At 36.8% G+C, this 25,792-nt stretch overlaps 1 protein-coding gene across 1 annotated transcript; it reads left to right on the forward strand.

Annotated features, from left to right (window-relative positions):
• The first annotated feature begins 652 nt into the window (after nt 1–652).
• On the forward strand, nt 653–25,505 carry LOC106070960 (U3 small nucleolar ribonucleoprotein protein IMP3-like). The gene is made up of 7 exons (XM_056042304.1): nt 653–853; nt 3,231–3,338; nt 20,959–21,033; nt 21,916–21,995; nt 22,391–22,442; nt 24,923–24,995; nt 25,430–25,505. Exons 1-7 carry the CDS (start codon nt 717–719, stop codon nt 25,451–25,453), a joined length of 549 nt encoding a protein of 182 aa, XP_055898279.1. The 5' UTR covers nt 653–716; the 3' UTR covers nt 25,454–25,505.
• The last annotated feature ends 287 nt before the right edge of the window (nt 25,506–25,792 follow it).

A 25,792-nucleotide genomic window follows, 5' to 3' on the forward strand; every position in this document is an offset into this window, starting at 1 on the left:
GGATCTCTAATTATCTAAGGCAGGTCCTGAGGAGCACTTGTACGAATTTAGCCTAGCACATGGAATAAGAAATGTGTCTTTATCTTTGTGTCCTTCTGAGTATTTTATTAGTTGTTTTTTTTGTATTGGTAAATTATGGTTCAGTGTTTTATGTAGTCTATTATTACTACTTTTCCTTTAATTTTTCTGTCCGAAGTGTCTCTAAATTTAGTGATTTTACGGATGCTTTAATTAAATGTAAGTATTTGTTCTTTACGAATCGTACGGCTTTATTTTGTGTCTGGTCTAGTTCTTTTATGTTTACTTGAGTTGAAGGGACCTTAACAGGGAACACATATTCTAATAATGGCATAATCAAGTTTAAATAGAATTTTAGTTTCATGTTCTTGTTTGAAAAATCTTTTAATAAACACTAACGCTTTTTAAAATAATGTTCATATATATATATATATTTATTTATTTATTATATATTTGTTTATCTATATCATCTTATTATCATTTCAAAATTCAACATCAGTTTCTTTTTTTTTATATTTATGTTTACAACATTAACATTAAAAAACAAAAAGCGAAATGGTAATAATAAAAGCGAAACTTTTTCCCCATTATAATCTAGTAGTTTCCCTTGGCGATTTCCGGAATATTTCATGCCGTTTTGTTTACACTTTTGTTAGTTAAAGAAAAAAATCTAGATTCTAGATAGACTCTATATCAAGATGGTTCGAAAGTTAAAATTTCACGAGAAAAAGCTTCTTAAAAAAGTTGATTTCCTATCTTGGGAAGTAGAAAATAATATCCATGAAATAAAAGTAATGAAGAAGTTTTATATTCAACGCAGAGAAGATTATACTTTGTAAGTTTTGTAAATCAAATTAAAATTAAATCAATTATTATTATTATTATTGATTGAGTGAATTATTGTCAATATTTAAATTTTTATATTATATATTATTATTCATGATCTAGATCTTTGTCATATCATATGAATATCAGTTTTCACTCATTATCATGATTACTATCAATAGTCAATAGTATCAATGAAATCTATCAATTACATGCGTATCATTCCATCACTGAATCATGAATAAATAAAATACTAGACTAGAGTCTAGAGTAATTAGGTCTAGAGTCAAGATTCTAGATCTAGTCAATCTAGAATCTAGTAGAGTCTACAAATTAATTGAAAGAATAGATAAGATAGGACTAGAGTAGAATTTCATTGTCAGTCATGTCAGATGAATGTAGACTGTGATCAACCAGAATGGTTGAACAATGAGTCAATGTTCTTTTGGTTTCTGGAAGTCCAGTGGGACCCTATATAAAGAGCGAACATGTTACAGTCAAGTGGAGTTCACTACACAGCTTTGCTTAGTTCAGTGCGATTCAGTGGTGTTGTTTTGTATGGCACATTACAATTGTTCACTGCGGTTTAGAGTGAAGACACCTCGAGAGTAAGAGACGACGTCATGATGTTGATCTAGATTATTCTAGTTGATCAAGTCTTTCACAACGAGCCCAGTGTGTGAAGTCAGTTCTGAACAGTTGAACTCCCATCGCAAGTCTGGGATGAGGCAGAGAGACCAGTGCAAGATTTGATACTGGAATAACTGTTGTTAATGGTGAAGCACTTGCATAGACAGTTTTACATGTTGCCAATTGTACAGGCTGTGTTTTGCTGGACATTAAAGTAATTTTTTAGCCCTGAGTTGTCATGTTCTTTGAGTTGTGTGGGCAGTTTGCAGAGAGCCTGGATACTGAGAGTCATTACAATATATTTTTGAAAACTTAGTTTTTTTTTCTTCTTTTGTGATAAAAATAGTTCTACAGCTATTTTAGTAACAAGAACATGCTCCTTTTTTTTTCTTTTAATTACGTCAAGAAAGATACACATGCACTTTCCCAAAATTCTGTTTGATAATATATATCTAGGTCTTTTATTGGCATGACCGTCATTTAGGTTTAAAGTTATCATTTGCCATTTAATGTGTGAGTATGACTGGCCCACTGGGCCCTCCATTGAGTCTTTGTAAGACCTCACAGGTCTGTATGATGTGATAACGAGCTATTGGTCTATACTGCCCACAGGTTCTGAAATTGCAGGTCACTGTTCGGGCCTTCTATAACAGATGGTCTTGATCTAGCCATGCTGATCTATTGCAAGAAAAACCTACCAACTTTTTTGAGACGAAAAGTTGAAATATTGCAATATTTACTTAAGGTTAGCACCATGTGACACATCCCAATAATGAATTTATTGGCATATATTGTACAATTATTTCAATGTACAAATACAACATTCAATGTTTTATATGGCGATTATGATAAACAAAAGTACATACAGTTTCATAGTGACTAGTCACCAAAGTATTTCATTGTAATGATAAAATAGAAATACATAAATAAATTATATTAATGAAACTTAAGAAATGTAAATATATGTACTTTTTCAAGTTTGATTTGTTTGTTATAAAATTTCTAAAACCGAAATGTATTTTTGATAAAATCTATTATGAAAGCTCTTTTTTTCTCCTATTTATCAAATTGGCTTATTTTACTTTGGTAGTAAGCTAATTTGATTTATATTTTGGACGTTCATTTACAAATGAAATTTGTTCCATCCTAACCCAAATCCAAAAATGTGAGAACAAACTCACAATTAAACATTGCACTCTATCAGAAGAAATGAACAAACTAACAGTAAATAAAATAAAAGAGAAATGGCCAAACTCTCATCCGAATCACATGAAAGATGATGCCTATTATTGTTGGGACAAGATCAACATCTAATCTTTCAACTCAGAACCGGACACAACAGAATGAGACAACATATGTTCTGGAAGCTTAAAGTCGGGGTAAGCGAAACCTGCCCTTGTGGAGCATCACCAGAGAATGCTGACCATGTCCTTCAAAGCTGCATACTATATCAAGAGGTTCGAACAAGACTCTGATCTGGAAACCACTGCGCATTTAATCTTAGATATAGGATTACTGACCTAAACCCTCCGACATGTAAAATGAGAATGAAGAAGAAGAACCCAAATCTTCGGCATGACAGCTTTGAATGGCAGTGCAAGGTTGAACTCAGGATCATCATAATGACTGTCTGAAGGACATACCACATGACCAGCCTGCTGTCATCTTACCAGGGCAGTAGTTGTATACATTAAAAAATGTATTTATGTGAAATTCTGTGTGCTTCTGCTTTTAAAATGTGACTTTTTTTCTTTTAGATATAACAAATTATCCAGACAAATAAGAGACATTGCCAGAAAGATTAAAGAAATGGACCAAAATCATCCTCGGAGAATAGAGTTCACTGCTCAATTGTTGGAAAAACTGTGAGTTTATTTTTTTTTAATTTTCTTAAACTTTAAAAGAAATGTTTAAATTTTTTTTCCTTTTTTTTTTTAGCTTTACATTGTAAGCAATGACTGGTTCACCGAGTATTACTGTAAATTTAGTCTTGCTGATCTTTACATACTGTATGTGTGTTTGCCTTGTGCTTGGCTTATATCTAGCACCCTAAGTATTAAAACATTGTCAAATTTATCTTTTTGATTAGAGCTCTTCCTTTATGTTGAAAAACTAAAGTTTGCCTTTTTGGTTTTATCTCATATACAGACTAAAGAAAGAGTTGATAAACTATGTTTTTCTTTAAATAAAATGTATTTGATTATTTGATATATTGATAATTTGATATATTGATAATTTTCATTTGAATCTAAATTAAAAAAGAAATAGTTGGCAACAATGAAGTTCAATTAAGTTTCCTTGACATTGTTTAGTTTACGGGAAAATCCCCCAAAACACTGTGGTGTGGAAATAATAATTAATCTTTATCCAGAACTGAAACATAGAACCTACTTAAACACAAATCTGTTTATTATTAAATCATGATATCTTGTCTTGTCTTAAATGTTAAATATCATTGACCTGTCTTAAATATTAAATATTATTGACCTGCCTTAACTGTTAAATATCGTTGACCTGTCTTAAATATTACATATTATAGACTGTCTTACATGTAAAATAACATTGACCTGTCTTAATATTAAATATGATTGACTTGTCTTAAATGTTAAATATCATTGACCTGTCTTTAATATTAAATATCATTGACCTGCCTTAAATGTTAAATATCATTGACCTGCCTTAAATGTTAAATATCATTGACCTGCCTTAAATGTTAAATATCATTGACCTGTCTTAAATGTTAAATATCATGACGTGTGATATAATTTTATAAGATTTTTTCCCCCTGCTATTGACAGACCATTGACTTTTCAATCACCATAAAGACTCATGGCAAAGATCTGACTAAAGCCACTTTGATTTTCTTGATCTGGTTATTGTCTGTAATTATTTAATCAATAATTGGTTGATTGAATATCTCCAATCTTAATGGCACCAGCATCTTTCACAACAGCTACTGCTGCTGGCTTTAGATAAATCTAACTAGAGGGAATTTATGTATTTTATTTTTAAAGAATTTTTAAAAAATTCATTCAGCTTAATTTTTTTTTTAAACTATTTTTATTTTTCAATTTAAGAAAATATACTTGGGTGAAAACATTCTTTTAAAAGAAATTTTATGATTTGCATTTTTTTAGAAGAAGAAATTCAAATTTCATTAGTCTTCTATAATTACAAGAAAGTTGTACATTTGAAAATTTTTGATAACTGATGATTGTAGTCCCTCTTTCATCTGTGTTTAGTTTGTTGAACCGTTGGGGCCTCGCACATGATCTGTTGACCATTTCTCTCCATCTCTCTGTCTTATGCCTTGACTAGAATCTCTTTCAGTGACACGCTCGACCATTCTTTATTGTTGTCTTTCCACCGCTTTCTCCGTCTGCCTTTACCCTGGCACTTTACCTGGCACTTTACCTGGCACTTTTACCCTGGCGCTTTTACCCTGGCACTTTACCTGGCACTTTTACCCTGGCACTTTACCTGGCAGAAAGTTCTTTGCGAGCTCTGAGACCCTCGTGCTATGTCCATACATTTTTAATTTGTGGTTCTGACAGTGATCGGTAGGTCATCCTGGACCCAATAGCCATTGTGATCTTCTTTAGGGTTTCCTCATTTGTGGTGCTGTCTTTGATCTGTGCCTGAAGGCTTGAAACTTGAAGGCTAGATTGAAAGTCTCTTTCTGTTTTAAGTGTTGGCAAATATTTGAAAAATGGAAATGTGCAACAGCTTTTTATCACGCAGTGAACAAAAGAATTAAATATGCCCTTGAACCACGTGGCCGATCGGTAACGCGCTAGGTTTCTGAACTGGGGGCTGATGAGTTTGAATCTTGGTAAAGACTGGGATTATAAACTGCTAGAGCCTTTACAACATGCTTGATTGACATCTAATCATTATCTGACACTTGCTGAAAGTCCATTGGTTGTTGTGCTGGCCACACGACACCCTCATACAAATCAGTATCTGACACTTGTTGAAAGTAAAGGCGGTTGGTCATTATGCTGGCTACATGTCAACCTCCTTAACTATCGGTCATTGAAACAGAAGCGTCTTAACATCATCTGCTTTATGTATTGCAAGGTCTGAAATACTACTATATATGTTATGATCTATAAATATTTCTGTCGCTGTGCTTATTTTTGTTTGTATATTTGTTTGACTGTTTACAAACGGCCGGAATCGTTTTTTGTGTGTTCAATACAAAACTTCCCCAGTAGGCCTAACAGTATAATTATAGGAAATGAGATTATAATAAAATATGCAGTGTGTGCTTTCTTCTTCTCCAAATGACTGCTTGTTGTAATGAGCAATTAGCTAGGATGTTTATGTTACTAGGCGTTCTATTCATATCACGTGATTGTGTCTAGTGTCAGAATTTTTTTTCCAGCAATTTCTTAGCGCCCCTACTAATGATTGCTCAATCCGTCTTACTTCTGTCCGTCTTCTAGCCGTTCATGTAGTCGACGCCATGAATTATGCAGATTTCGTTCCATGTCCAGGCGGCTTGTAGCACCGACAGATACACTCGTGGAATGTGTTGGGGGGGGGGGGGACTTTACTCTCCCCGGACACGTCCTCCCCGCTCCCGGGTGTGTGGGGGTGGGGAGTATGGGGGGTGTACCTTGTCCACCCGTCACCGGGAGCAGGACGAGGTACAAGGCGGGAGAGCTGTTTTACCTGTCGGCCATATTGATCGGCTAGAGTGCGTTCATTTGTTAAAGGAAGTCTTTTCTTTGGACGCCCGACGACTGGGCTGTGATGACAATGACGTTTTTGTGAGAATGGGTGGAAGGAGGGAGTGCAGGTGAGGGGTGTAAAAAATAGGGCGCTGGCTTCCAGTCAGCTTGTTACCGGTACGTCTGTAATGTCCAACCAACAGGCGCGTGCTTTGGTTCATTTTTTTAAAACTTCTTTTCACTCATATTAAAATATTTCTGGCAATCTTTTTTTTTCTTTCTGCTTGTGAAGTGTGACGTTATAGTTCTGATTGGTCCAGTGCTTGAGCTGCGATCAAATATTGCTCAGACATTGTCGTTATGGGTAAAAGCCATTTTCATTTTAGAAAGCTTTTATTCACTCACCTCCCTCTGTCTGGTACACATTTTGAACACGTTTTTTTCTATCACTTCCCATTATTAAAACTAAGCATACAGGTACTGATTCGTCGAGCTTACAAGGCATGAATCAATCAAAAAAAAAAATTAACCAATTAGCAAATTTAATAGCGGAAATTAATGGATTTTGTTTGATATCTATAAGGGAAAAAAATCTATGAAAGTATGAAAGATTTGGAGGTCTTCTCCCTAGATAACCTTTTTAAAGTATTTTATATTTTGCTTTTTTAAACTCTTCAGTAAACAACATCTTGAATTTAGGAATAAAAAGATATGGTCACGTGGGTATTGTCGTCTGCATTTGTCAATTACATTCAACTGTTTTTGAGAACAGCAGCCAGAGTGGGCGTGGTGGCTGCGTGTTTAAGGGCCTGGCTTCCGAACCTGGGGTCCTGGGTCCGAATCTCGATGAAGACTGGGATTTTGACATTCGGGATTTTAGGGGCGCCCCTGAGTCCACCCAGCTCTAATGGGTAGCTGACTTTAGTTGGGGAAAGTAAAGGACTTCGGTCGTTGTGTTGGCCACATGATATCCAGCTCGTTACCCGTCGGTCAAAGACAGCAGATGGCCTTAACACTGCAAGGTCTGAAAGGGGAACTTTACCAGTGCGGCCAGGCAAATCTAAGGAAGTTTTCTTTCTGTGCAACAATCCTTGTTCCCATCTAAGGAACTGATCTCTCCTACTTGGTTAGTGTTCCTTACTTTCCTCTCTATTCAGTCCACAGTTGAAGCTTGCTCAACTTGTATCTCAACTTCCAAATACATTCTGATTGACTAGAAATGATTGGGGCTGAGTTGCCTGTGCAGTGATCTCCCATTTCCTTGGCTGCTTTAAGTAGGTGTGAAAACGAGGATATGGTCGTGTGCAAGGAAGGGGGGGGGACTGAGGCTGTTTGAGGCCATCATAAATGTCGGTTGAGGCAGATATTGGTTACATGACACCCTAGTGTCTTTGTCTGTACAGCAACATTAGTCATTGCTGGAAGTAGGTCTGTAATTGTGATATTAGTCTTTATGATTTTTTTGTTGTAGTTTTGTTATGGGTGTGATACAAGGAAAAAAAAAACAAAGAAAATTTCATTATTTCATAATAACGACGTTTTTTTTTTATATAATATGGATAGTGACCTATGGTATGGATCCATACAGCGGATGATAATGTGGATCTCATACAGCGGATGATAATGTGGATCTCATACAGCGGATGATAATGTGGATCTCATACAGCGGATGATAATGTGGATCTCATACATCGGATGATAATGTGGATCTCATACAGCGGATGATAATGTGGATCTCATATAATGGATGATAATGTGGATCTCATACAGCGGATGATAATGTGGATCTCATACAGCGGATGATAATGTGGATCTCATATAATGGATGATAATGTGGATCTCATACAGCAGATGATAATGTGGATCTCATACAGCGGATGATAATGTGGATCTCATACAGCGGATGATAATGTGGATGCCATACAGCGGATGATAATGTGGATGCCATACAGCGGATGATAATGTGGATGCCATACAGCGGATGATAATGTGGATGCCATACAGCGGATGATAATGTGGATCCCATACAGCGGATGATAATGTGGATGCCATACAGCGGATGATAATGTGGATGCCATACAGCGGATGATAATGTGGATCTCATACAGCGGATGATAATGTAGATCTCATACAGCGGATGATAATGTGGATGCCATACAGCGGATGATAATGTGGATGCCATACAGCTGATGATAATGTGGATGCCATACAGCGGATGATAATGTGTTGTAAATAACACCAACTTACTTTTTCAATTTGTTTTCCAAATATGTTTTTTTTTATATATACAGAGCTCATTAGTAAAAATAAAAGTTTGAGTCAACTAAAGTAGCGGTTGAGTTTAGTTTGATAATGATGCAGTCAACTAAAGTAGCGGTTGAGTTTAGTTTGATCATGATGCAGTCAACTAAAGTAGCGGTTGAGTTTAGTTTGATCATGATGCAGTCAACTAAAGTAGCGGTTGAGGTTAGTTTGATCATGATGCAGTCAACTAAAGTAGCGGTTGAGGTTAGTTTGATCATGATGCAGTCAACTAAAGTAGCAGTTGAGGTTAGTTTGATCATTATTCAGTCAACTAAAGTAGCAGTTGAGGTTAGTTTGATCATGATGCAGTCAACTAAAGTAGCAGTTGAGGTTAGTTTGATCATGATGCAGTCAACTAAAGTAGCAGTTGAGGTTAGTTTGATCATGATGCAGTCAACTAAAGTAGCAGTTGAGGTTAGTTTGATCATGATCAGGGGTGCCACTTTTCCGGAATAACCCGGAAATCCGGGTTTTGATGGGTCCGATTTTCCCTCCCTCCGGGTTTGCCTTCTACAATTTTGTAAAAATCCAGGGTTTTAGTTGATTTAGATTTTTTCGAAATTTCTGGTCATTTTCCCCCGTTAATTTTAGTTTGTTAGTTCCGATCGCGCGAGCCGCCATTTTTAAACAAAATCGACCAGTATCATATCTCGCTATTCGCGAGACTTTCACTTTGCATGCGCACTAAGCTTTATTTACCGTACAGTATTTTTTTTTTAAGTGACAAAAAAGTGTAAACATTCTAGATCTATAGAGAATTTGTAGATCTACGGAACGCGCCTCGAATCGGCTCGATTTAGAGTCTAGATCTATTTCTATGATCAATCTAGATCTGATATAGACTGTAAAGTCTTGTATTTAGTATAAATATAGTCTAGAATAGTCTAGATCTACTCGCGTACCTAGCGGCTAGTCCTAGATCTAGAAATAGAAAGAAAAAAAAATTCACGAGTGAGAAAAAAATTTTTTTCCCGTGTTTTATATTTTAAAATTTGTATAGGTTCCATATAGACATAGAGCCTTAGCCTATGTCTAGAGTATTATAGAAGTAGGATCTAGATTTAGGATATTTATATCGTTTTTAGATCAGAACTAGAATCAATGATTGAAGAATTAAATTAGTAAGTTTGCATTCGCCTGAAGGCTAGAAAAAATAGATCGATTGGTCAATAGATTTACATTTATAGTTTTTTTTATACAAATAAATTATAATTATGCATAGGCAGTCCAGCACATTCTAGCCATCTAGGTCTACATTTAAATATTAGAAACTAAATCTTAATGTTCATTTTGGAGTAGATCTGTACTAAATCTCAAAATCAATTTTATCTTGTTGCAATAGATTTACAGGTCCATGCGTGTACATTGATGGAATCAGTTTTATCAATGTTGATTAAAGTAGGCTGCTTCAAATGAATAATGAGGGAAAAAATGTTAAGAGAGAAACATCATTTAAAATAACTGTGTGTTTTGGGGGGGGGGGGATTACAAACATTGTTAATATAAAATTGTACTAAATCCTCTTAACTTGTATTACAAGCTTTATCAATAAATACACACAAACTCTATTTATTATAATGATAGGCTTACTAATTACATATTTAAAACATGGGGGGGGGGGGCATATTATGATACAGATCTAGGTAGTAATTTAATACTGTTCTTCTTTCGTAAAATTTTGGTGCTTAAATTGTATATGCGGTACGTTTCAGGGTTGGTAAAGTTTGGGGTTTATGATTTCAGGGTTTGTAAAATTTGGAAATTCTGGTTTCAGGGTTTACTTGGTCTCATGGGTGGCACCCCTGATCATGATGCAGTCAACTAAAGTAGCAGTTGAGGTTAGTTTGATCATGATGCAGTCAACTAAAGTAGCAGTTGAGGTTAGTTTGATCATGATGCAGTCAAGTAGCGGTTGAGGTTAGTCTGATCATGATGCAGTCAACTATAGTATCGGTTGAGGTTAGTTTGATCATGATGCAGTCAACTAAAGTAGCAGTTGAGGTTAGTTTGATCATGATGCAGTCAAGTAGCGGTTGAGGTTAGTCTGATCATGATGCAGTCAACTAAAGTAGCGGTTGAGGTTAATTTGATCATGATGCAGTCAACTAAAGTAGCGTTTGAGGTTAGTTTGATCATGATGCAGGCGATATTGTAATGAGATTTTGAATAGCGGCTTTGGAGATAGAAACATGACAGACAGGCAGCACAAAGACGCAAGAGCGTTATATTTGAGAAACACAGAACAAAAGAAGAACATTAATAATAATTAGAAAAAAAAGTGTGGATGGTGGTACTTTCGTGTACTTTGCTTCTGTATAATAGACTGAATATATTTTTTAAAAGCTATACATAATTGAGTTATAACTCTAAGCGTATAGCGATCACTTTATAGCCAGGCAAAGCAAGAATGAAACCAGATGATTAAAACAATGTTTGGGCTACCTGTATAGAAATGTAGATTGATGAACTTGAATCACACGTGTGTTCCTAACCGCAGCGTAAGACAGAAAGTGATGACACAATGGGAATCAGGAAATCATTCGTCCAAATACAGACTAAAGAAATAATTTCTAAAACTTTTACAAAGTAATTATAAATATTATAACCAGTGCTTTTTTGTAAAAAAAAAAGTGCGGTAGTCAGTGATGGATTGCCTAACTTTTAACGACTAATAAAATTAATAATAAGTGTTAAAATACAAGAAAAGTCGTATTTGTTCCCATATTGAAAAATGTGCCAGCACGCCGTACCGGTGAGTACCGTCACAAAAAAGCCGTGATTATAACTATGAAATATTATAAAAATGCTAGTTCGTACATTATGAATAATCTTGTTTGTATTTTTTGAAAGCCCCCAAACGAAGAGTCAAGTGGTCACTAGCCTCAGCTTTGCCCTCTGGCTGACCATGTGGTTCCAGTGGATCAGATCAACAGGATTAGACGCCTGGGTAGGTCCCTCACCGCAGTCACATTACGTCAGTGCAATTAGCGGGCGAAGTGGCCTGTGTTGGCCAACTCGTTGGGTAATGGCCCCGAGAAATATTTTGTTCATTTAATGAATGGACCTTTTTTTTTTTTTTAATTAAATGAAGCCCGGATCTCCTCGATAGTACTCAGTGTTGAGTGTTGCATGATTGTCCATTGATACACCCGGGGTGAAGGGTTGGGTAAGGATTGCACAGACTGAAGGCTTTATTAGTCATCTTCTGGATAACTTAATATTCAAATCTGATCACGTGATCTGTTTAAAATTTCGTGGGTAGGTGAAATTAAAAGAGAGAAAAAGTGTGTGTGTGTGTTCCTAAAGACTTGCTATTTTAACTTTGGTGATAAGCTAACTAATTTGGAAGGAAAAGACCAAAACAAAAGGTGTTCAAAATATATTTGTAGAAACATTGCTGCCAACTACTTGGAGGGCAAGGAATGAGTCAAACCATGAGTTTGGTTACAGAATAACGTTACAGACAATTTACAAGAGAAGTTAATCCGATGCCCTATTCTATTATGTTGGTAGTCTTTCTTTGTAGGTCGAATTTTTGTTTATTTATTTGTCTCTTACAGTTTCATTCTAATTGTGAAGTTTTTTTCCCAAAAAGTTTTCAGCGGAACCCTAGTGGTTCGCGAGACCTGATTATGTGTTCCACGAACTACGGGAAGAATTAAACTAGTAAAAAAATAAGCAAAGTGTTCCGCTAAATACCCAGAATATGCGGATTGTTAAGTTAAGAAAAAGTTTGGCAAACACTGAAAATAATGAAAGTTTGATGTCAGTAATGTAAAAACCACACAATTAAAAAAAAATCTCACTATCCTGTTAATTGGCTGGTCAGCTCATCAAATGACTGGCCACTTCATCATGGTGAATTTCACTCGCCGCCCCGTTATCTGACCACTTCGGACGCCATATGGAGTAACGTCGCTCAACTTTCAGGGCAGTCCCCTCCACCCCTTGAGCAATTTGAGCCACCTCTGATTGTTTCCCGAGACGTTGACCCTGGCTCTCCGGACAGCCGGGACTGACCAGGGGGCATTTTCGGGCGTCGAAAGAGTGAAATATTTTCCCTAACAGTCTGCCGGCTTTCATTGACCAGTGGTCACGCATTTCAGACAATGTTGCTACTGCAACGCCATAATGGGCTCGTAGTTTCGTAGATTGTGTTGTTGCTGACGTCATGATGTTTCCCATTGTTTATGTCATTGTTTTGATGTTCGTTGCTTGGAAACCACAAGGGCTTTGGCTAGCTCTACTGTAAGAAGAATTGTTTATTTTCTGGCGCGACAATGAAAAAGACAGACGAGATGTTGACCTAGATCTCTAGTGGTGATTCGTCCTAACTAGTTTTTCTCCCAAGGCAGTGTCCAGTAGCGTCCACCCTTCTTTTTCAGCTCTTTTGGTATACAAGTAAGTTGTTAATGCGACTATTTGCCATCACTTTGACCAGCGTGTCAGTGACTCGTGGCGCACGCGGGGCGCTGAATTGTCTTGTATTACACGATTTCATGATTGTCAAGAGCAGCGTGCCCCTTCCTCCCCCCTATCGCCAAGGAGGTGTTGAAAGATGGATTAATTCTAGCCCTAATCATGGCGACCAGGTCGTGATCTTAATGTAATTGATGGCGGCGCCCAGTGTGGCACGCCCCGACCAAAAAAAAAGTAAAAAAAAAAAATTGTTGGCGCCGGCTAAAATGTCCTGTAGTTGTGTTTGTGAATATCATGTAACTGGTCACTAGAGAATTTGTCAGTCCGCCCTCCAGATGGGGAACTAGACATAATGGTTCCATTGTCGATTGCTAGTCACACTGTTTCGGTGGAAACTTGGAGTCAGTGGTTCTCAATTGTTTTGAAGTCACTGCCTCGTTTTAAAGTGTCACCCGCGACTTATTGTTCATGTAGTGATAGACCTTTTAACTAAGAATCATTGATAAAAGTCACTCAAGTCACTCGTGTTGACTGTTGAAGAAGTAAATAAAAACAGAATCTATTGGGAGATTTGTTTATCTATGGCGGATAACTTAGCTAGCCTTTTTAATGTATCCGGTGTAAAGACTATATTTGTACACTATTAATTTACAGCAGTGTACAATGATTGAAATAAACTCGTGAAATAGACTCGTGAAACTATTAAAACAATAAGTTTGTCTTAGATTTCTTCACAACTTTTGTTTCAATGTAGGCACACATTAAACCATACCCTGAGTGTATATTGCAGTGGCGTAGCTAGGGATTAGTGTGCCGGGGTGTGGGGGGGGGCGTAACCTTTTTATTGGTCCCTGCATTTTGACATCATGACATGAGTTGGTTTTATCTTTGTTAGCAATAGGAGGAGAGAAAGACGAACTCTTATGTTTCAGCTTTATTGCACTTTATAAATATGTGAGTGCCCCAAAATATTTTCAACCAGATTGCAGCACCTCTGGGTTGTTCTTCATTCTATGCCCTCGCCTGCTGCATTATGACAACATAGGACCAAACAAAGCTTTAATTTGAAATTAGTTTTAGTTTGTATTTAACTTAGTCTGTTTATTATCAGCGAGTGGCGCCATTCTATAAGTCACTTCTTGTACTTTGAGTCAATATTCCTACATGTTGAAGTCTTTAAAGAGGTTGCGTCATAAAGGAAATGCTTGTGTTCAATCATCCTAGTGCCAGATGTTTATTAGCTAGACATAGCCCATATTTGGGTCAAACATTATTGAAATGTTCAGCTATTAACACTTGTGCTGTGCTGGTAGAATACAACTATTGGACTGGTATTGTCAAGGCCATTTCAAACAATTTACCCGGTACTTTTCTGGTCAATTAAAAAGAAAAATTGGCCTAGATATGTTCTGGTCAATTCTAACCTTGAGCCTGAGACTCGGCTGGCTACTTTGCTTTCCATCATCTACTAGTTCCTCTTTCAGACCTTGCGATCCATAGTGCAGTCATGGCAGATGATGTAAAGGTCATCCGTTTCTGTGGCCAGCGGTTAGCGACGGTGTCATGTGGCCAGCACAGCGACCAACTGCCTTTACTTTTTCCCAACTTAAATCAGGCACCCATTAGAGCTGGATGGACTCAGATGCACCCTAATGATCCAGAAATTAAAAATCACAGTCTTCACCAGGATTCAGGTCATCTGTTTCTGTTACTTTTTCCCAACTTAAATCAGGCACCCATTAGAGCTGGGTGGACTCAGATGCACCCTAATAATCCCGAAATAAAAAATTCTAGTCTTCACCAGGATTCAAACCCGGGACCACTCTGTTTGGAAGGTAAGCGCTTTGTCATTCAGCCACCGCGCCTCCTTCACATCTACTGTGCAGTATATACATGTGAGACACAGAAAAAAAAAAGAGAAATGAACTTAGCCATTGTTATGTTTTCTTGGTTAAAGGGTTACTTTTTTTTTTTAGTGCCGCCGTCTTCTCTTCCCCAGTTTAAATTTAACCCATCCAAATTGTGTGTGTGTGTTTAGAACGTAACAACAAATTCTCTCCCTTTAATTAATCTAAAAACGTGTCTTTCCAACTTGTGTCTTCCATCAGTGGCCGGCAATCTAATCAACGTATTTATCTCCCTTTATCAACAAACACCCACTGTAGCCAAGGGAACACATGGACAAGAAGGGGGTTGGGGGGGCGGGAGTTCAAAACTAATGGACAGGCTCTCATGACGTAAACACAATACAGCCACCACTTTTGACCCCCCCCCCAACTTCCCCCCCCCCCCCCTACACGCAGGAGGGAGGGGGTGGGGTAGTGATTATGTTGATAGTTTTTCTGGTTTCTTCTTGTGTATTATCTTTACATCACACACCATGGCGAAAAGAAAAAAATAATAAAAACACACATTCGCTAATTATCACATTAAACCGAATGGAGGAGGGGGGGGGGGAGTATCCTTCAAGCCATTTTTTTTGTTTTGCTCTGGACATAATCCTATTATTGCGCAATTCTTACTTCTGTTTCTCGGCACGTGTAGGGGCCCTGACCCCAACGAGGGGCCCCCGCGCAGTGTCAGGGTGACATTGGTAATCCTGCCTCCTGGGAAGGGAGCACAAAAGGAACATAATCCACAAATTAGAGTTCCGAGTGCGGCAACTTGATTGGACCAGGGGGCGGTAATCAGCACATGTTGAAAAGGCCGAAGGGGGAGAATTTAAATTTGATTTTAACGCGCGAGCGTGCGCGTGCTTCTCGGCCAAATTTATCATCTGTGGTGCAAGAAATGCGATCAGTTGCGTAATTATTTTTTTGGCCGTGCTTATTCTTACTTTATGAGATAGGCCGGAGGGCGTAGGTTCATTTCATGGAATAGCGTGTGGCAGGTTTAGGTTAAATGTGCAATGTGTGGCAGAATCTAAGGGGCAATATAGCCAAAGAATGTGGTCGGGTTCTGTGGCATTTATGTGTGGATGTGTGTGCTGTGTGGTTTGTTATAAGTCATCATTGTATCCATTAATGTGGATGGCGCTGTGTGTGGTTTGGGGTTTGCTCTTTGTGTGGTTTGGGGCTTGCTCTTTGTGGGATGGTTTAATGTGGATCCGCTATGTTGTGGTTAATGGATTTGCTGTGTGGTGGCTATGTGGGTCTGCCTAGTGTGGGTGCGATACTTGGTGGTCGAACGATAGAGTATTTTGCCGCCAGACATAAAATTGAGGGTTCCTTCTTAGACTTTCGGTATAAGGGATTGTCATTTATGGCTGAAAAACAAACAAACTATAAATAGCCAGTTTTTGTTTAGTATATCCGGAAGTGTTGAAAAGCAATGGCTTCTTCTATATTGAAATTATTTTGTGCTACAGACAGAAGAGCTTAGAACATGTGGTTCAGCAGTGCTAAATAGTGCTCAAAAATTATGTAATTTAAATAAAAACATAGTTTATCAACACCGGATGCACCAACGAGCTTACTATTTATAGCTATTCCACCATAAATAGATACGGATGTAATGTTGCAGAAGTGTAGACTGATAGCCACGAAAATGAAAGTAGAGTATGAGTAAATTTTTAGCCGACATATTCACGTGATCATATAAATATTGTGAAAATAGGTTTACCAGATTTGTTACAATGTTTGGCTCTTTAATGGAGATAAATTTAGGTATTTTATTTTATTATTAAGCTCCCTCAATAAAAATACAACACGGTCTCCGCTATGATCTAAAGAACATTTTTGCCAAGTTTTGTCAAGATTGGTCAAATGGTTTTAATTTGTATCCGGGACATGCATACACCTTACATTCTGCTTTATATATGAGATTGTAACTCTTTAACTCAGTGCTTTACTAATTTTGAAAAAATGCTTTACTACTTTATCATTGAAATATTTACGTTTTTGCACACCTACTTATGATAGAATCCATTAAATTAACCTTCTTGTAAATAGTTTAATAAGCTTATTTTCAACGTTTCCAAAGGATCACTCTGAACGTGGCCATTGGGGTAATAATTCTTGTTAACTCCCCTGAGTTTCATGCCTGTCTCTTGAAATAGTGCAGGAAAGAGACATTGTGTGCGTGTAAGTGAAATATTTCTTGGTTAAGTGATTGCTTCATCGTTCTCCAATGTTCTCTATAACATGCTTCACATGGATTTGTGTATGTCTTGTATTTTTGTCTCTTATATCTAGTTTTATAGGTTGTTTTATACATGGTTTAGAAAAGGTCTAAAATTTGTGGGGTTTTTTTTTTGGTTGAGTGTAGGCCATTTAATATTTGTTTTTTGAAGTCTTTCATTTTTTTAAAAATTAAGCTATTGATTTTAGAAAAGCTTCTATCAACTCACTCTATCTGTCTGTCTGTACACGTTAATTCTCTCACTTCCCTTTCTCGGGTCACATTGCACAATTATTTAATGTCGCTTAAAACACGAGACAATAAAAAACAACAAATTAATTAATTTATTAGTGGTAATTAATTCATTTTGTTTGATATAGAAAAAGGGATATAAATATCACAGTATTTAGAATTATGGCTATTAATGTACAGATCTTTCCCGTATATAAGTATTTTTTAAAGGCATTTTTATATTCAAATTGTTTTTACATCTAGTTAATAGTATTACTATTATTTGGTATGTGTAATAGCCTCCAAGAAAAGCTCTCATAGAAGACAGGCGCAGAAGATGAAAAGACACTTAAGTGATCCCCAGCGACCAACGACTTTGTCTGCATCAGTTGTGGAAAAATATGGAGGTCGCAACTGGTTTTTGCATTGTCATGTTTAGCACTGCACTCTGTGGTGGTTTTGTGTAGAGATGTTTTTTTGTCTGTTTTTTTGTACTTTTTTCCTAGCAGAATTGGCCTTGAGATTTTGTATCACACACACACCAGTTGAAATGAGCAGACACAGAGAGTTGCTTATTTTTCAAACATTGAATAATTCCTCCATTTTCATGTTGCCAGTGAATAAGAAACGAAAAACAAAGCACAAGTCTAGGACAACAACTGGCTTGACTCACTGCGTGGTCTCTCACAAGTCTAGGACAACAACTGGCTTGACTCACTGCGTGGTCTCTCACAAATCTAGGACAACAACTGGCTTGACTCACTGCGTGGTCTCTCACAAGTCTAGGACAACAACTGGCTTGACTCACTGCGTGGTCTCTCACAAGTCTAGGACAACAACTGGCTTGACTCACTGCGTGGTCTCTCGCAAATCTATTTCTTATTGTCTGTACAGGGTTCCCGAATTTTCGCGATTTTTCGGACAATTTTTGTAAACCTAGTTACATGTGTGCTCCTCGGCTTCGTATTTACGGAACTACCGCCATCAAATGTGCTTGACAGGAAACATTGTTGACCCCCTGTTCTGTCTGGAAACTGTTGTTTACACATGAAATAACTTTGTGGATCTCCACTCTCGAAATTTTCATCACCTGTCTTCACGGACGATGGAAATGGTTGGTGCTCTGAACGTCAACTCGCCCCTTAGGTCTGAAAGAACGCGAAATGATTCAGTAGTACGATAAGTCAGAGGCTATTGTTTTTTTTTTACCCACTTCATTTTTGTGAATGACATAAATATGAACATGTTATTGTGACATGTTAATATCCTTGTTGGTTGATATCAGCACATGGCATCACGTGGTACAGCATGACCATTCTAAATATCTAAGACATTTATTCTCCGCGTATTCTATTAACACACGTGTCTCTCTATCTCTTTGTGTCTCTCTATCTCTTTATGTCTCTCAATCTCTTTATGTCTTTTCTCTTCCTCCCCTCCCACTAACTCACCCTCCTCATCCTTGCATCACACAGCCACCACACACCCCTTAAGTAATTACGTCAGTGTGTGTGTGTGTGTGTCGTGTGTGTGTGCATGACGCCTGCACATAAGCTCTTGTACCTGCCATGGGAGGGAGGGGGGTGGGTGCGGTAGACTCACACCCTGCCGGTCGTGAAATGCATCTGAGACAGTCTAATGTGTTTCACAAGGTGCAGACATTTTCCCACACCAGTCTTACCCCATGAATTTAGCGGTTCTCAAAGCTCTGCCTCGCAGACATAGCTACATTTTAGAGTGATTTTTGTCTTGAATTGTATTTTCTCTTCCACCCCCCCACCCCCGCTGCATCTCCAACATTGTATTGACAAAGAATAGAAACATTCACAATCGTGAGATTTTTTCTAGCTTGTATATCTGACATATGAAACTATTGAAACTATTACTTTCATAAAGCAATTAAAATAAAGCCAGTTGGTCTTTGCTGAAGCCACATGACACTCTTGTTAACCGTTAGCCACATAAGCAGATGGCCTTAGACCGCTAGTTCTGAGTTGTGCTATTTTAATAAGTACTTGTTTTGATTATTATTGTCTGCTGTTGTACATAAATGCAAGCCTGGGTTTCCCCTCTCCTTCTGAGTTATGTCAGCACTGATATTTCCTCGAGGTGAACCAACTGGTTTGAATCACCATTTTCTTTGACACAATTAGCCGATTGTTTGTGTCACGCTGACCTCGTTGTCCTCATGTCAGGGTCAGTGTTCTGTTTAGTGACGTTAGTGTCTGCGTTGACTGTCATGTATGCCAGTACAGTGTCAGTCTGGACATGCACGCCAGTTGAGGACGTAGATAGATCTCACCCTGCACTTGTTCTCTTTCACCAGTACCTACATGAGACAGCTTTTACTTCGACTGATGACTAATTGAAATGCAAGTCCACTTTTAAGTCTGTACTGTTTTAAAGGGTAACATTTTTTTAATGAATTGTGTTGGTTCGTTTTGAAACGTTCTTAGAAATTCAAACCCTTAAAGTGATTACAATAATAATTGGACAGCAGTATTTCAGACTTCCCAGGTCGTCAGACAATTTCTCAGGGAACAATGGCAACAATGAATTTTGTTTCCATCTGGCGAAGTGCTAAAAGATGACGATTAGTTCATTTCTTATAATAATAATAACAATAATAATTGAACTCATAATGGCAGAATGTTCAGCTTTATCAGAATCTGCCTACTTAGGTCGGTAAAACCAACTAGCGAAACTAATACAACACCTGGCCTTGATACATGATCTGATAAAAATAAAGATACGTCTCCTAGCTACAAATTCTCAACACAAGAGGTCTTAGAGTCAGCCGATTACTTATTATACTGAGATAGACCTATTTAGACTGACCAGATGGTGGATTTTTATCGCCCAGACTTACTTACTGTATAACGAAAAAGAAAAATCCGTAACTATCATTGACATGGCCGCTACTTTTATCCTACAATATCAGAACAATTGAAATTGAAAAATGGAGAAAAAACAAATGAACATCTAAGTTTAAGATGCAGATGAATTTTACACCATCTGCCCCATAGATCGCAAGATCTGAAAGGGGAACTTTATTTTGTAAAGTTTAAGATTAAGCGACTATGGAAGCTGTCCAAAATAACACTAAACCCTGTTGTTATAGGCCTGTCAACCGATGGGGATAATGAAAACTGGCCTCGCAGACACATTGGAAGCCCTTAGCAGGAGTCTCGTTACCTGTCAGTGGGCAGTATTGCTGCAGACCTACCACATGATCAGAAAATTTCTCAGTGGCCAGTGTCAAGGGGACTACAATGAATGTTGTTTCCCCTTAACGAAGCCCAACCCTGGCAATTATAGAGAATGAAAATCAATTCATTTCCATAATAATAAAAGGAACATAACAAAATGAACACGGTGATGTTATTTCATGAACAGAAAATAAATTGCCTAACAAGTAACATTGGTTACCAAAAAGAATGCATTTAACCTTAAGATTAAAGTATTTTAAAGCAGCCCACAACACGCTTACACATGATAGTTGTTCATCAAGTTGTTTAGTGACTGACCAAGACTAATATACAATAAGACTAACTCGTATATTTTGTATATCTAGTATGCACTACACTGAGCCATTTTTGTGACATCACGACAGTTGTAATGATTTGTTTTTCAATCTATCTTAAAGTGAACTATTTATAATCAAATATTGTTTCCAAATGTTCTTTCACTAACTATTTAATGATAAAGCTATACAAAATGACTTTGGCTATTCCAGGTATGCTATGGGTTTGATTCCTACCAAGAGAAGCTTGAGTCTGGCCAACAGGATCACTGCTACGTCATTCTGCAGGTGGGTGGAGGAGACTGTCTTGTGTTCTGGTTTCAGCGTTAAATAAACTCTGATGTTAAACATGCAGCCTGGTTGAAATGTAACTCAGTTGATTCAGGTCTAGAGAGATTACAGTGAAGAGACTGCAACTAATCAATGTTCTTTGCATTTAAACTATAAAAACTCTTTTGTGCTATATAAAAATGACAAGAATGAAGCCAAATATGAAGTCTTTCTTGTCACTCTCTTTAATAATCAATATGAAATACTCTTGGGATTAGCAAAATAAGAGCAGGGAATGAAGGCTTAGAGTTATTGTCCTTTAAAGACACGCCATCCAGAGACTTTTGTACATAGCATGATGTCATTTCTTATCCATGTCTCCAGAAATAATACCTATATAATACACTCTTTTTAGCAGACAATGAGACATCTAAGTGTTTTTAACAAAGATTATACTCAATGCGTATGTCTGGGTGGAGTCTTTGACACGTTATTTCTCCCACTTTTGGGTCAAGTTGAAAATTGCACATTTATTCATTGTGGCTGACAACACACAAATCAACGAAAAAATTAACCAATTAGTTAATCAATTTGTCTTAATTAATGAAATATATTTTATTTTTGTAGAAAAAGTACTTAGCTAAGGAGAGATAATCTTTGTGTAGGTCAAAACTGGTCTACAAAAGTGATTGGACCATAGCGCACTGAAAATAGTAGTATTTATTAGTATAAAATGCATTTCAAATGTCGATTAAGTTTTTATAAGGTATCGGTATAGTGATTATTAGTATTATTGGTAAAAAAAGAAATCTGTATGTTGAACTTTAGACTTTTATATATGTATTTTGTTTTTATTCACTTTCACTGTAACCTCTGTTATAAAATAATCACTATTTACAGACGTAGACTGCCAGTGGTAATGGTGAGGAGCCACATGTCGGAGACCTTAAAAGCAGCTACCACTTTTATAGAACAAGGACGTATCCTTTTTTGAAAAATATTCATCAAAGTTCACAGCTTTTCCTGACCAACAAAATTGCATCCCAAGGGACATAACTGTTAAATTAATGATTCTTTCTCATTACTTCCCATTACAATTTGTTTTTATTTTGTTGGCAACAAGCCTTTGGCAAACTATTGAGTTGTAAATAAATTAAGATTTTTTTTTCGTGTGTAAACGCCTTGATAGAGGAAAAAATGTAATTGCACATGGTTTGTCTCAAAGACATGTACCTTGTCTGGAACATAAATTAATTACTAGGTATTTTTTAAAATTCTTTATTAAAGAGCCAAATATATATCTATATATCTATCTATCTATCTATATATAAAAACAAATTATTTAACCTAGTTTTCTATCCATAACTTGTGTAAGATATCAGGGTAGGACCCCATGTGATTGATGACCCAGCATATCTTGTTACTAGGTAGGTAAAAGCATAATCAATTGTAATTAAAACTGTATTCCATTGTCCTTCTTTTTCTTATAGATTACATACCTTACATTAATTGTCATTGTTTAAAAAATGTTTCAAAATAGTGATAAATATTTAAATAAGTCATTTTATGTACATTAATGGCAGAACGAAGTTATAGTGAAAACTAAAACACCACCGAAGTTTTTCATTTCTCATGAGTAACTATTCATTACAAATACTAATGAGGACAACACAATCCATCACCAAATTCATTAAATTGTTCCGAGCCTATTAAAAGTAGAACTTATCACAATGGATAGATACTTAGTATTTATTTATTATTTCATCAGAATTATATCTCTATTTAAATGATGTTAGTATGCTAATATGCTAGTCATATTCAACAAAAAATCGAAACTTCTGATTCATCAAAGGAGCTATTCAGGATCATCGCTGAAATGTTAGGGGGAGCTAATAACGAACGTTTGCCGTCATCTATCCCAGTATCTGAACTCCCCGATTCCTTCAATAGATTCTTCATTGGCAAGATTGAGCAAATCAGAAATGACTTGCCATCCCTCTCATCACAGCTTGACCACTCTCCAATCTTTCAAAATTCTCCTTTTTGTGAGTTTCAGCGTGTATCTGAAGATTATGTCAAAAGTACTATTTTAAAGATGCCAAATAAGTCATGTGACCTTGATCCCATTCCAACTTCCTTGCTCCTTGAATGTTTGGATGAGCTTGCACCCACAATTACTAACATTGTGAACTCTTCACTGACTTCAGGCATTGTACCACAGAAATTTAAGCATGCACTTGTCAGGCCCTTATTAAAGAAATCCAGTCTTGACCCAGAATGTCTAAAAAACTATCGCCTGGTATCAAATCTTCCCTTCCTGTCAAAGCTTCTGGAGCGCATCGTGTTAGCGCAAATTCTTTCTCATCTTGAACAGTACTGTCTCTTGGAAGAATTTCAACCTGCATATAGGAAGTGCCGTAGCACAGATACAGCAGTGGTCAGGGTACTAAACAACTTACTTCACAATTCCGACAAAGGCCACATATCAATTCTTTCCATGCTGGACTTGTCCTCAGCCTTTGATACGCTAGACCATGAAATTATGATAGCCAGATTCTCTGCAACTTTTGGTTTAGCAGGAGTCGTCCTAAAGTGGCTTGGATCCTACCTGACATAATGCACCCAAAGTGTTGTTGTTAGCGGGACAGAATGAACAAGCTTACTTTTGAAGTACGGAGTACCCCAAGGATCAGTTCTAGGCCCAGTACTGTTCACTATGTATACATATCCACTCAGCGGTGTCATACGGCCAACCGGCATCTTATACCATTTCTTTGCCGATGACTCACAGTTACGCATCTGGCAGAGAAAATCAGTGGTACCATTGCAAGGGTGAGCGATTGGATGGTTGAAAATAAACTCACGATGAACGAAGACAAGACAGAAATAATTAAGATTGGCACTAGGAACAATGTCTCAAAAGTTGAAAGCACATGTTCCTTTTGTCCATGTAGTGCGGAATCATGGAGTTTTCTTCGAGTCAACACTATCTTTCGACCCACACATAAGTCAGCTCTGCAAAGATCTTTATCTGCAGCTGCGCAGATTAGGCCAGATCCGACCATATTTAACAACGGAGTCAACAAAAACGCTAGCTTTGGCATTCATACTCTCCCACCTTGACTACTGCAACGCCGTGCTAGCAGGTATACCTGATGACAAAATAGCCAAGCTGCAACGTATACAGAACAACGCCACTCGAATAGTCCTTAAAAAAACTAGACAAGATTCTGCTACTACGCTCTTGCGCACGCTCCATTGGCTTCCCGTGAAAGCGAGAATCGATTACAAGGTCGCCACACTTTGTCATCAGTGTATATATAACAACGAGATGCCCTTGTACCTTAGCGAACTGATTACTTCATATGTCCCCCAGAAAGCCCTGCGCTCAATGGACTCTCAACGCTTTTAGTAGTGCCACGTTTCTCCCTCAAAAGCTACGGTCTGCGGGCTTTTTCAGTTCACGGACCAAAGGTTTGGAACTCACTCCCCATTGATCTCAGACAGACAACATGCTACACCACTTTTAAGAAGAACCTTAAGACCTATCTATTTAAAACTTTTTTAGATTAATTGTCATTTTAGCTGTCGTGTTTGTGTTTGTAATGTTATTACAGCGCCTTGAGCCTACATTTTGTTTGTTAACAGCGCGCTTTATAAATAAAATTACTATTATTATTTTAATCTGTTGTCTTGAAATGTTTAAATTACTGCATCTTTACGTCCATAAATTTTTTGTACCAAAAATATGTCTATTGAATTAATACGTTTTGTATATGTCATAGGATTACTCTATGAACTTGCAAATCTTCAGATTAAGGAAAGGTATAGTTATGAACAAAAATGTCTTCAAAAGTCCCAAATGATCATTATTTATGTATGTCCTATGTGTTTCTATCCTGTTTAGGGGCATGGAAGACTTTGTGACATGGAAAGACACCTCAAAGATTAGAAGACAAGTCCAAGAGTACAATGACATTGTAAGTATTTACTAAAATAAATCTTGACACAATTTTATTTTCATCTGCTTTTGTAATATGTACTAGAAATTGTTTGAATACTAGATTAGACAACTTGAAACTTTCTTGAAAGTATAAAACATGACAACTTCAAGTGATTAAATAAAATATAGTGATTTATATTTTTAATGTTAACTGTCTTGTTTTAATTAAACAGTTGTTTTGACTTGTAGTGTAACTAAATTCAATTGGTAAAATTTACTTAGCTAGTTATTTCAGAAAATGGAAATGTTTTCACAACGTAGAATGCTAAAACAAATGAAATAAAAAAATTCTTTTTGACCAAACATGTATTTTACAATTAGTTGCTATAACAAGTGTTATTTTAAATATTCACCACTTAATTACTAATTATTGGTTGTTTTATAACTTTTTTTCTTTTTTTTACTTTTCAGAGAGATGATTTTGATTTGGTCTGACACACCAGATGAAGATGTTTATATGTGTAAATAAAGAATCATTATAGACAAATATTTTGCTTGGTTATGTCAAGTGTTGCTAGTCGTGTGCCTGAAATGAATTTTAGAAAAAGAAAACATTTTTCTGCAAACATAATTTTATTCCAAATACCAAACGTTTTTTAAATTAAGCAGCAAAACGATAAATTTTAAAAATAATTAAATCATACACCTTATTTATTAAATTTACTTACATAAATGTGCTTTTGTACATTTGAAGCATCAGTCAACATAGCTTTTATGACATAATTAGAGAATGTTGTATTTATAGTTTGTTTGTTTTAAATAATAAATTGCATA

Source organism: Biomphalaria glabrata, chromosome 9 (genome assembly GCF_947242115.1).
Source record: "Biomphalaria glabrata chromosome 9, xgBioGlab47.1, whole genome shotgun sequence".
Classification (NCBI taxonomy): domain Eukaryota; kingdom Metazoa; phylum Mollusca; class Gastropoda; family Planorbidae; genus Biomphalaria; species Biomphalaria glabrata.